Source organism: Anarhichas minor, unplaced genomic scaffold (assembly GCF_050575085.1).
Source record: "Anarhichas minor isolate MPS153535 unplaced genomic scaffold, ASM5057508v1 ptg000017l, whole genome shotgun sequence".
Lineage (NCBI taxonomy): Eukaryota > Metazoa > Chordata > Actinopteri > Perciformes > Anarhichadidae > Anarhichas > Anarhichas minor.
The window spans coordinates 5857478-5870154 of record NW_027466463.1 but is presented as its reverse complement, the minus strand read 5'-3'; the positions used below and the strand labels follow the sequence as shown (position 1 = coordinate 5870154).

Here is a 12677-nt window from a genome sequence, read left to right as displayed (position 1 = left end):
GACTGAGAACCAAGAATTGCAGATCTCGCACAATAGCCGGTGGCTACTCAGTAACTTTCATGAGTCATTTGGTTCTTTTGGAAGGGGAGGACAAACAAGCGGCGTAGCACATGTCCAATAATCCAATCGCTTACACTCGCGGTTTATGGAGATATCGCTCAGTTTCATCTTGGTATGCTGTCCAATTAGACAGCGTTATCCTCCAACATCTCAGAAATAGAACGCCATGTCTACAAACTCCTCACATCCATCACTCTGCTTCATGACGGCGTTACCCACACTCCCACCTGCATACCACAAGCAGCTGAGCTACAGCAGATCCTGTTTTTTATCTTAATTCCTGTTGAAACTCTTTCACAGAAATGCTGAAAAGATATCTCGCTGGCTTGTACCATTCCCAACAACTTCCATACAGGGGTCGTTTAAATGAAGAGGCCTGATAAAGGTCTCCTTTTACCCAGGAGTAACCCTCACCCTTTGAGGTATCCTTAAAAGTACTCATTTTTTCCTGTAACTTTCTCCAATATATTAAGAAACAAACCAGCAATGTGAATGTGGACCTAATACTGGTGAATCCAACTGAGCATAAAGTAATGTAGTATTGTACTACATCTTGTGGTCAGTTTTGGTATTGCAAATTTCCCAAACTAAATTTTCTCCATGCAACACTTAAGATCAGCTACAAATCTTAATCACTCTAACATTAAATATCTGTGAATCAATATGCAACAATCTGTGTGATCCTCAAATGATAATCAAATTATTGATATTTGAAACACTCATTGATCAAAATTGGCTTTAAAAAAGGATTGTGGTAATGTGCTTAGTTACATTCAGTTGATAGTGGAATCTCCAAACAGCCCCGGGGTTAGGCTTAGATAAGGCTTACAGAAAAATCTCATCTCTGATCTAATGTCCTGTCAGTCATTTTAAATGCGTGTGCACAACTCTTCAGTCATCAGTGTGTCCGAATTTATCTTCGGTCAAGGACGTGAGTAACATAATTGATTGGGGTCATGTGGACAGAGTGGTTTTTATGCAGAAATGGTGCCGTTTTGTGCTCCTCTGCCTATTTGTCGTGTGTGAATTACGGCGTCCAATCGGGCGAGTCTCAACAACCGCTACTGGAGCTCCTCTCCTGAAAAGCTCGTTCACTTCAGCAGGCTCCATCATTCTCTCTGCTCATCACTGAAGCAGAGAAACTCACAAATACTAATATATCACACGATAAATACCCCTGACACAAAACCCAAGTCATTACATGTAAAGACTTTCACATAAAACTTTAATACAGTTCAGTATTACAGCACAGCTCATTAGGTGGGTTGTCCTGAGTGAACACGAAGCATCTCAGTGAACGGTCACTGTAACAAATGACACCGTAGTTATGTACCCATACCATGGACTACATTGGGATGAGATTATGATCAAATACAGGAAATCACCACAGTGTTGACTCCAATAACACAAAATCTGTAAATGTTCACTGGAAATGTTTTTCTTTATACAGTTTATTCAGTTACGTTTTGTGAAAATAAACTGAAAAACAATAAATAAAAATCCATGCGTGACAGAGTTTAACTTCTGTTTGTAGGTGCCATAGATTGTGTCACATATTTATGGAACTCAGAGACAGGAAGCCAGGGAGAGTCTGCAGGTGTCCACCGACCGCTCTCTGGCTGATGGTGTGCTCTTCACTTAGATCTCCAGAAATCAGCGAAAGTGTCAAAAACAAATCCTTCTCGAACGGGGTCCACCGCGAGAATACCTGGGAAACAACGACGTCCCAGTCCAGTCCAGTGCAGTCCAGTCTTAGACCATGTCCACCAGTTTAAACTTACCCTCCTGTTTGAGTGGCAGGACGCTGATGAAGGTCTTGTAGAGTACGGCTCCTTTGGGCAGCTTGGTGATGACCCGGGTGGCCTCGAGGCTGCGTGGCGGCGGGACGTAGACCTCCTTGGTGAACCTGATGTAGCCCTCCTCCAGAGCAAAGAGCGTCTTGTTGGTTCCCATGCCCACCTGCGGGACGGGGGGACAGGAGGAGAGATGCGCGGTGACAATGTGTACATTTTCACTACACCGGATCGACGTTTGAGTTTAAACAGAAAGTGTTGCTTACGTGCGCTCCTGGGTGATACCTCATCAGCCTCTGTGTTGCTAGGATGTTACCCGCATGGACATAATTACCTTGGGACCAGATGGAAAGAGACGTTAGATAACTCCTGTTATTGTCCACATTATGTGAACGCCTCTGTGTAATAGCATACAGTGCTACAGCAGCCCAAACTTCAGCCTCCAAAATGGCCGTTAGGTTCAAGCTAAAACTCTAACTTTTATGTTGCTGTCCACTCAGGGCTGGTGGTAAATGTAGTCCATGGGAGCAACGTGTTCTCAGTGTGTGCTATATTGACAGAGACAGTTCTTCTGCACATGGAGCTGGAGTGCCTACATGTACCAGGGTGCATTGCGCAAACGCTACCGACGCCAAGTCAAAACACGGTGTAGCCCAGTAGGTCTATACTTATGAGAGAATGAAAAATAAAACCACGGAGCATGAACAGGCAACAACTCTATATTATTTTCCATATTGTCAATGGCTGCACACAACAGCTCCACTCGTTTTTTTTAAACCTTTCCCAATAAAAGCCCAATTCAAACTCACTCAGCATTTCACGCAGACGCAACTCAACATGACAGCTTACAGGATAAGGTGACAAAAATACTCCTTCAAGGGTCAAAATATATATTTTTACCTCCATGATGGAGGATTTAGTGCATTGTCTCTGTTGTATTAGACTGCATTATTTGGGCTAGGTGGATTTCATATAAATACATTGTTTGGTTTTTTTCACAAGTTGTTTTTTTCCATCTGGGTTATTCAAAGTGAGAAAAACATGCTAAATTTCCAGCCTTCTCCTTTAACAATATGTGATTAATTTCACCTAATGTTGTGCATCTGCTTATCTTTTTTACTGTAGTTTGAACAATAATAATCTGTGTAGTACCAGGCTGTCACGTTGAACACAATTAACTTGAGGATGTATAGCTACAGCACTTAAGGGAAGTGGTTTAAAACGATGTGTTATTACCATCTTGTTTCTTAAAGCCATATCTGCGGCCGGGGCTCTTTCCGCCGACGTTTTTGCTGCTGCCACCGGCCTTCTTGGATGCAAACCTCACAGAGTCCAGCAGAGAGGTCTGGCCAGGTACCAGCAGACCTGAAACCAGCAGCACGAACAAATTCACGTCAAGTCACATAATTACAGACAGTTACCACATCCCATAACGAAGAACCAACTTAAGTTAGTGTGTCACGAATGACCAAACGCCAGTAATTCCCTGCGAACGTCTGAAGTCGTTTGCTCATATGCATGAAGTGTCTGTGACATTCGGTGCTGATTTACACATTGAGCTAGCTCTGCTAGTTAGCTAAATTAGCATGTAACAGATTTAAAACGTTGCAAACATTTTACAGAAAGCACGGAGCTGCTGAGAATAAATATGAGTATTTCTCACGTTCGCACGAGCAACTTGTAAATATTGGGAGAACGTATAAAACCTAAATTTAGATACCTGCTCTGGACTTCAGCATCAAGGACGCCAGCGCCGCCATCTTGAACGATGTCACTCACGTCGTCTGCGTATTTGCGTCACATCCGGTTGTTTTATTTGCTGCGTCCAAGATCCCTAAGAAAGAAGCCCGACCGTATCAGCAGATTACAAATACTGACCCTGAGCTGTAGTGAAATGACATCAAAACTATTGAAATGCCATCAAAAGTAACGCTTAAGTTAGCTTTATAAAAAAAAAACTACAAGCAATATTTGAAATGCCTAAAAGAAACAAAAAACAACAATATTTTAAATGCGTTGAAGTTTGTAGTATTCTGAGTTTATGACTGAGTTTATACTTTTAGGTTTTTATAAACGAAACTAAAATGGTTCACTTACGAAATGAGTTTAACGTTAAGAGCATAGGCTAAAAGAGAACGGAAGTTTAGGGTCGTCCGATAAACCTGAATGCAACATTACCCGGGAAATCAAATGGGCTCTTATGCAAAAACTACTTTACGTGCAGACAGTGTGCTAAATCTAGTTAGTAAATAACCCGCATCTGCATGCGAGATTTCGTGTAAAGTGAGTATTGAAAGCAGAGTGAGCTTCCAGCTGACTTCGCCTCTTTCTGTTAACGTCGGCTGCTCAGTGTTGGTGAATGTTTTCGATGTGTGTAACATTGGGCTTGGCTCAGCCTTGGTGCGCCTTTTTCTTTTTGAGGGAACATAAATGCTGCGCCAAACAAAGTAAAAAAAGTAACGTATTTTCTTATCGGCAAGTTCTGCCCAATGGTTGCAAAGCTAGAAGTAATGTATCCATCTCAGCCGAGCATGGATACATTATGGAAGCCAACGTTACTGCTCAGTGACATCCTTTTTTCTCTGACACCAAAACACGGTTGTGGGCGTTAAGCATTTATAACATATAATAATGACAAATACTTGCCTGATTTTGAAAGTTACATTTCTCCTGAAAAAAGGAGCAAAATAATTTTCAAAAAGGACATTGTCTAACACATTTATTGAAGAAAAAAGACCAGGCGGATTTTCATAACTATAGTATTTATAGGGTTAACAAGCATACAGTATATATATATATAAATCACAATTTTACTGGAATAAGTTCTGCTTGGTGGGTTATGTGCAGGCCGAAGTTAGAAGAATAACAATGCTTACTGTGTATTTTAGGTTATGATCTGGCTTTAAATTAAGATAAACTTTCCTTTTCTTTTTTTTTTTTTTAAGATTTCTGAATGAAGCTTGGTTGGGTGTCTGTGTGTAGAAGAAAAGATACGTCTGGCCCAAAGCTTGGTCCTTTCGATGTAATTTAAAAAATGTGTTCTTATCTCAAATACAGGAACCTGTGCTTGCACGTGAAGCACCATGAGCAGCTACAGTGACTCCACCAGTGAACTCGATGAGGAGTTGCCTGTGTTTGACTTCCTCCAGCCGGGTCGAGGCAGAGCCTCCCGGAGCCACGCTGGGAAACCGGACTCAGAGTGCTCCGATGCAAAAGCCACGTCGAAGGGCAACGCGGGCGCTTGCGCGGGGGCTGATGTGCTGATGATCAGCAGCGATTCTGATGACTGCGCGCCTTATGTCCCTTTGGCACAGAGACTCAAGCAGAGGCAAGGCAATGCGATTAGCGCCTCCTCCGCCGCCGGTAATGGGGAAGATGCTGAGCGCTGCTCGCCATCCGATCTGGCCAGCGCCCGGCTCCTCCCCCAGAACGGGTCTGCGGAGTCAGAGCGGCCGCTCGGCCTCCATCAGGTGAGAACAGTGAGCCCCGGGGTCTCATCTGGTGACACCTCTCCTGCCAGGAGGAAACCCGCCAAGCGGACGGAGGAGGAGATCCAGGCCTCCCGGGAGGAGGCTCTGCGGAGGAGGCAGGCCAGGGAGGGACAGCAGAAGGGCAAGGAGACGCTAAGGGAGGAAAAAGAGAGACAGAAAGCAGAGAGGAAAGATCTGGCGGAGGCCGCTAAGGCCTTGAGGCCCGAGGAGTGCATCAAGCACATGGTGGTGGCTGTGGACCCAGGTCTGTAGGTTCATTTCATACTGCAAACAAAGCCCACGTGCTTGGATGGCATTATTCAAGCTGTGTCCTGGGTGTGGTTCTTGGACGTGATTTTATTTATTTGTTGGTGTCTGCAGCTCTCTTACAGCTGGAAGGAGGCGGCACTCTGCTGGCGTCGGTGCAGGCTCTGGGCTGCAGCTGCGCCATAGAGAAACAACCTGTCCCACGCAGCGTCAGCTGGATGAGGAGGGCTCCCTGTGCCCAGGTGATAACACACACATGTTATCTCCCTAACTGCTGCGCTCCATTCAGGGTGATGCATGAATATATATATATATATATATATATATACTTGAGACAAATGGGACAGTGGTTTAAGAGGCAGTTTTACGAGCGTTCATCCATTGTTTGGGACCGGTCGTCTCCCGTCTGTCTCCCCTGCATGTCTCCAGCCAGACGACGACGGCGGCGGTGTGTGTGTGCCGGAGGCCCACGTCGTGATGCAGATGACGGTTGACGACTTTGTCACCCTGATCCACGGCTACGTTCAGGTTGGTGCGGCATGAACGCAGCGACTGCCGCTTTTTAAAATGAGACCCAGATTACGCCGAGCAGCAGGACAGAGACGTGAGAATATAAACTGAGGTGAGAGCAGAACAGACGGAGGGATGTCAAAACAATATAGCAACAGAGTAATGAGTAGAAGTATGTTCATGAGTACCAATACATATGAATAATTCAAGTCACTCTAATGACCATATAGCTATGCAGAAGGTATTTAGCAATATTACATAGCTATAAACATATGTCCATAATATATACATCATTCCTATTACAACATATTAGTACATATTACCGCTGAGTGCGGTTTGCTTGTCACAGTACGTAAAAAGCACCACTAAAGGAGGGAGAATGAGCGAGATGCTTTTTTTGTTCAAATAGAAATACCAAAAGCTTTCCATGACAGAAGGCTCATGTTCTACACCTTTGTCACCGACTACGTCTACATGCCCAAAATACTCGTGTTCCGAAGAAAGACAATATTACTTCTGAGTTGTTTACATGGCTAATGGGAATGAATTCCACTAATATTTCCGTTTGCACGCAGCCGCGGGTACTGTGATTAACGTAGAACGCTAAATTAATCAAGAGACAAGTAGAGTCATTTTCTCATAGACTTCTATACAATCGGACTCATTTTGGAACCAGAGGAGTCGCCCCCTGCTGGTCAGTAGAGAGAATGCAAGTTGAAGACACTTCCGCATCGGCTTCACTCGAAACAGACAAGAGGCCTCACAAATACTGTATATAGTGTCCTAAAAAAAACCTTGTAGTTGCTTTTGTTCGGGACTATTTTCAGTGGTGGATTAATCCACATTTGGTAAATAGCAAAGGTGTTCTAGTGTTTATTTACAGCCGTGGGCTGGTGCATGTGGGTGTGTCTCATGCAGGAAGAGGGGCGTGGCCAGTGTGGCTCTGGTCCCACTCTGACGTCCTGGGTGCAGGAGCAGCAGAGGCGTCACCCCGGTAAGGTCCTCAGCCTGGCGGTCATCGACCTGGAGAAATACTTCAGGTAGGGAAGGACAGCCTCGCTTTCAAATCATCGTTTAGTCTATCAAATAGGAGGAAATATTGAAACGTGCCCGTCATAATTTACCCGGAGCCTCAGGTGACGTCTTCATAATTCAGGGCGAGAAATATGCGTAAAGGACGGGAGGCGGGCCAAAGGGAGCTGACCGGTGGTTCACGTTTTATTTTGGTCCGCCTGCAGATCCCAGAAGTCGCAGAGCCAGAAGCGTTTTCGAGAGGCAGTGGCTGGCGAGGAGCGAGGGGGAGGGAAAGGGAGGAAGAGGAAGAAGAACGGCGGAGATGAGGCGCGTGTCGAGGTGTCGCGAGTCGAGGTGGAGGAGGTAGGTCGGCTAGTGGAGGAAGACGTCCATGAGCATTTTACATGATCTGAAACAGACTTTGTTAAATTCTTCACTGTGAAACTGATCCGATTCATTCATCAGTCACCGATGATGTCTTCTCTGAAATTGGATTTTAGAGCATTATTAATGGAAAATAAATGGATTTTTGTTTGATTAAAGAAAATCGTAATATTTTAATGGATTGTCTGCATGGTTTGAGGGCTTTATATGGAGGGGAAATCCCTTAAAATTAACCCATTATTTATCGGGGCTCTAATTTCAAAACCAATCTTAATATAATCCATTAATTTATCCATAAATCTAGTTGATCTATCCCCATGCTTCAGGTGAATCCCTTGATTTGCATCTTAAGTGAAGGTGGCAAAGATGAATGGGTCCCTGTAATGTTATTTGCATACTTTAAGGAATCTTTACCCCTTAAAAACCCGTCAATCCACATAAACCTGTAATAGATCTGAATACTGAAAAATAACACCTTAAAGGTACCATTCATTGACCTGAAAATCCCATCACCTTAAGGTGACATTTAGTGGCATGTGCCCCTCAATAGTGGTTTTCAGTGTTTGCCTTGTCAAATGACAAATGAAAGGGTCTCTGGCTACCACTCCAAACATCTTGATTTAGATTTTTTTTCAGGGGAAAATAAATCATTTATTTTACGGGATTATTGTTCGATAGTGACTCACATTGTTCGGTCCTCCGTGCATCCCATCAGGCAGTGGTGCATCTCCAGCTTCACACCGGCGTCTCCGTCCGCTTCTTGTTAACCTGGAAGGACTTCTCGGATCACATCACCATGACGACCAGAGCGGTGGCTGAAGCCCCCTTCAAGTGAGCAATCTCACAGCTCCTCCTCTTTACCCCCCCCCCCCCCCCCTCCCAGTTTAAACGGTGGTTTCCTCTGTGTGTGTTTCGCAGGCGAGAGAGGGAGAAGACGGGCTTCTCGTTCTACCTGGAGAGCGAGTGGGCGGGGGGGCAGCGGGTAAACAAAGCCGGGAAGGGACTCCTGCAGGTGTGGAAGAGACAGATCCAGCAGTTCAACAGAGTCAGTCCGGACATGGCCTCGGCCATCCTGGCAGCGTATCCCTCCCCACAGCTGCTCAAGAAGGTACACGCTCACTGCTGACACACTGCTCACAGCGGCCACGTTAACTACATTTCCACTCGGTGTGGGAGGATCCCCTCCTTGGGCCTCTCCCCGGGGACGTTGGCCCTCGCAGAGTGCTGTGGAAAGGCCCAGGGGTAACCTTAACCCCGTGCCATGGTGCACCAGAAAATGACTTAATCATGGCCAGTGCGTGGGGCGCAGTGCGGTGCTTGGTTGTGCACCTCGGTTTTCTTGAAAGTTGGCGGCGCACGCGATCATGTGACCATCACAAACAGTTCACTGATAAAAGCACTGTTTACATGTCAAGGGGCCAATTTGTTTTTAGATGATTTAGAAACAGCAGGTGTTAACAGGCTGCAAAATATATACATAAGTATTTTTAACAGGATATTCAACCTTTGCTTCTTTCTAACGCATGTGATACTTAACATGTTTCTCTACAGGGCTTGTACAAAGGCAATAAAGTAGTCCATGAATATGAGATATGAGTTTACACATAATTACAATCCCTCCTCAGCTTTGTGGAGGTTGGTTTATGGAATTTTGTCGGTTAGACTCGTTGTCTTTTTGATACAGTACAAACAAACTTGTGTTTTTGTTATTGATTATTATTATTATTATAATTTCTCGTTATTGCAATTTCTTTTGAAAAATGCAATGATTTGGTTCGTAGTAATGACTAAAACATTTTTGTTATAACTTATACTGTAAAAATCTTGTTTTCTTGTCATAATAGGAAAATAATGAGCAGATTGCTTTTGTCACGGTTGCAGCAATATGTTGCCGTTCCTTTAAAACTTATATTCCTGATTATCGGGCACCAAAGGGATAGTTTGGGTGTTTTGAAGGGGAGTGATGACGTTGTTACCCAGAGTCAGTGGATTACTTGCGGTAGATGAAAGCCACCTAAAAGAACGGTTTTATATTATACAATATTGGGTTTAGTCAATGCTATATTTAGAATATTGCAGAATGAATATAGGGGAAGTCAGACTGGCCCGGGAGAAGCTCACATCTTCCTGAATTCCTTCCTGTTCTTCTGTGGATTAAATATTCTTTATTTACTGCTTTTCCCCTTGTAAAGAGCATCATAAGAGCACTTTTTAAAATGTTTTTTTAAATATGCTTCAATGCAAGTATAGCTTCCACTACAAATGCATCTTTATTGCCTCAAGATGTCAAGTAAGTGCAGCCTACAAGGGAATGACTCTTTTATGGGGGTTTAAATATCGAACCACTTTCAGTCACATCTGCAAACTTTCCAGTTTCTTTTCTTTTTGTCTATATGAAATATTTCCCCGTCTTTGTGCAGGCTTACAATCTTTGCAAGACCGACCGCGAGAGGATCTCCCTGCTGTCTGACCTCGTGATCCGCCGAGGAGAAGGCGTCACCTCCACGACTCGACGCGTCGGTCCGGAGCTTTCCAAACGCCTCTTCCTCATGATGAACTCCTGCGATCCTCAGCAGACTCTGGACTCCGTCTGACCTTTTGAAATAACATTTTTCTCATCTTTGGACTGTGGCAGTTTCTGTTAGAGCATTGGATTTTTAAACTGTGAAGTTAGAATTCTTTTTTTAGTTTTTACATAAAATCAAATGTTTCTTATGTATATATTAAAGTTTTATGAAAATTGCATTTTTGAATATCGCAATCATTTAAGGTTGCAAGATTCTGAGCATGTCCGTTGCCTTTCACTGGCTCTCAACATGGTGATGCCTGAGGCGGCGACGCAATGCTAACAGTGCTAACGGCACAAACTACGGAAAACCAGGCGGCAACTTCCGGTTATGCCAAGTGAAGCCGATGCGGAAGTGTCTTAAAACCGGCATTCTCTCTACTGACCAGCAGGGGGCGACTCCTTTGGTTCCAAAAAGAAGTCAGTCAATGCAGCATGATGTTCATTTAGTAAATTACGGTCCATTTAAAGTCAAACAGACCATAAAGAGGAGTATGCTTTAGGGTGCCTTTCAAATATGGTAACTTCCGTTCATCGGTTGCAAAAAACAACAACAAGGCGACAGCCGTAATTCAAGATGGCGTCATAACGACAGTCCACAAACCAATGGGTGACGTCACGATGACTACGTCCACTTATATACAGTCTACGATATGTAACACAATCTTTTAGTGGTGCGGAGTACTGGCCTTCTTTTACCCTTCAATACTAACAATTTTGAGAAAAGTACATGACTTGCCATTTAAGTAATAATTTCAAAAAAGTTGGAAGCTATGTTCATTAGGGGTGGGAATCACCAGAGATCCCGCGATACGATATTATCACGATACTTAGGTCACGATACGATATTATCACGATACTGCGATATTCTGAGTATTGCGATAACATAGGCCTATATTGCGATTTATTACTTTTTTCAACTTTAAATTATGTCCCCAAAGGAAAACTGTCAACATGTTTTATCTAATAAGATAAAGTTTTCAGTCTGTTCATCTCACTTCAATCATTTTTATTGCAGCAAAATAGGACTGTCAAGCAGACAGACTGACCAACAATGTCATAAATGTTGCATGAACCTGACAAAATGAATGCATTACTACATAGTCCAACTTAACTAAATGCAAACGTGTGGACTCAGTATATGAACTATAACTTATATAAGTAGGATATAAGAGTTATATAACTCAGTATAACTTGCGATGCGTGGACGTCGAGGGCAGAGAGACAGTTATGCGCTGCACTCTCCCCATGAGCCTGGCTACTGTTGGCAGATTTAACCCCGTTGTGAGGCCAGATGTCTCTATCTTTGTTTTGACCAACTTCCTACCAATCACGCTGACCCGGGACCTTTCCTAGTCCTTTCTCTAGTGGACTGAAAAAGCAATTGATTTGATTTTTTAATAGTTTATATAATAAAAGATCGATACTTGGCGTCCGTGTATCGATACAATATCGCCACGCAAAATATCGCGATACTATGCTGTATCGATTTTTCCCCCACCCCTAATGTTCATGGTACTCGCAACAACAAAGGTTTAAATGTTATTACTCCAGTACCCAGGCCAGAATGACCTAGCCTGTTTCACAGTTTACTTGTGTGTGGGACACACACTCTGTGACCCACCTCTAATGCGGTTTAATTAAGCATTATGTGCAGTGTAATGCCACGGCCTTCGTGTATTTAAACTGCTGTCCAATTGAATTATATGGCTAACCTCTGAGGTTTCTGTGTCATCAGGCTCTCTTGTGTCTCCACTGCCTGTGTGTGTGTGTGTGTGTCGAGCCTGTTTGTGTTTTCATGGTGTGCAGTGGTAAAATGCCGTTGCAAATCTGCTCCACTTCGCTTCGCAATGCCCATGGCTCATTTCCACCGCATTAGCAAAAGTGGAACCTGACCAAGAAGTGATGAGCGCCGAAACGGGGAGAAAGGGACGATTGGGTAACGAGCTGTTAAATGGGCTTAAGAGATGAGCAACATGCCTTGCCCTAGGTGCTGCATACAGAGAGTCCACGATGACAGAGGGGGTGCAGAGAGAGGAAAGGGCTGCATTGAGCTGGGAAAATGAATTCAACATAGGTCTCAGGCTACCTCTGGAAAATACAGTGCTGAGCAATGACTAGTCTCTCATCACAGGCCCTCAGTACCACACTGAACCACCCTTTGGTGAGGGTTCTTCCCAGTTATCCCCTTAAGGTAGATTTTCCTTTATGCACAGCAAGGTAATAGTGTTGAAAGCAAACCCATGAATAGATTTATGGTACACTTCAGATTGGATTGTGTTAAAAAGGAATTCCAGGACTTCCTTAAAGGGATGTTTTTTTCCCCCAAATGACCAAATAACAATCTTGTGGTGTGTTTTAAAAACCATGTTGCACCGTGCATGACACAAGGCAACACATTAAAAACCAACAATGAAAACACAAGTGCACTCAGTAGAGTGCAGATCTCAGGTCAGGTGTGTCTGCAATGACCACTGCTGTATGTTTGATTGAATGAATAAAATATATTGTCGATAGAATGTTTTCATAAAACTGCAACCACGAGAGGCCGTTGAGCATGCAGTCAAAAACGAGAACAAAAAAGTTTCGGCTAATAGCTCAAGCAGTATGTGA

General features: G+C 43.7%; 2 protein-coding genes across 3 annotated transcripts; one reads left to right on the top strand and one right to left on the bottom strand.

Moving 5' to 3' along the window:
* Positions 1-1268: 1268 nt before the first annotated feature.
* mrpl27 (mitochondrial ribosomal protein L27) lies at positions 1269-3710 on the bottom strand. Its single transcript, XM_076093090.1, has 4 exons — positions 3574-3710; positions 3090-3218; positions 2120-2187; positions 1269-2019 (listed from the first exon to the last, which is right to left on the bottom strand). The coding sequence occupies exons 1-4, from the start codon at positions 3611-3613 to the stop codon at positions 1813-1815; spliced, it is 444 nt and encodes a 147-aa protein (XP_075949205.1). The 5' UTR covers positions 3614-3710; the 3' UTR covers positions 1269-1812.
* Positions 3686-10241, top strand: eme1 (essential meiotic structure-specific endonuclease 1). Of its 2 annotated transcripts, XM_076093087.1 has the most exons (9): positions 3686-4136; positions 4911-5588; positions 5705-5832; positions 6020-6118; positions 7019-7140; positions 7339-7477; positions 8214-8329; positions 8417-8606; positions 9919-10241. In XM_076093087.1, the coding sequence occupies exons 2-9, from the start codon at positions 4937-4939 to the stop codon at positions 10090-10092; spliced, it is 1620 nt and encodes a 539-aa protein (XP_075949202.1). In that variant the 5' UTR covers positions 3686-4136; positions 4911-4936; the 3' UTR covers positions 10093-10241. The 2 variants fall into 2 exon arrangements, with proteins under 2 accessions (XP_075949202.1, XP_075949204.1); XM_076093089.1 differs by lacking the exon at positions 3686-4136 and having other exon boundaries at positions 4220-5588.
* Positions 10242-12677: the final 2436 nt, after the last annotated feature.

Excerpts from the sequence above, each read along its gene's own strand:
- mrpl27 (XM_076093090.1), bottom strand. The coding sequence starts at position 3,613 with ATGGCGGCGCTGGCGTCCTTGATGCTGAAGTCCAGAGCAG. Across the intron at positions 2,188-3,089 it reads TGGCTTTAAGAAACAAGATG|GTAATTATGTCCATGCGGGT; the intron begins GTAATAACACAT and ends TCTGGTCCCAAG. Across the intron at positions 2,020-2,119 it reads GGTATCACCCAGGAGCGCAC|GTGGGCATGGGAACCAACAA; the intron begins GTAAGCAACACT and ends CCCGTCCCGCAG.
- eme1 (XM_076093087.1), top strand. The coding sequence starts at position 4,937 with ATGAGCAGCTACAGTGACTCCACCAGTGAACTCGATGAGGAGTTGCCT. Across the intron at positions 5,589-5,704 it reads GGTGGTGGCTGTGGACCCAG|CTCTCTTACAGCTGGAAGGA; the intron begins GTCTGTAGGTTC and ends TGGTGTCTGCAG. Across the intron at positions 7,478-8,213 it reads CGCGAGTCGAGGTGGAGGAG|GCAGTGGTGCATCTCCAGCT; the intron begins GTAGGTCGGCTA and ends GCATCCCATCAG.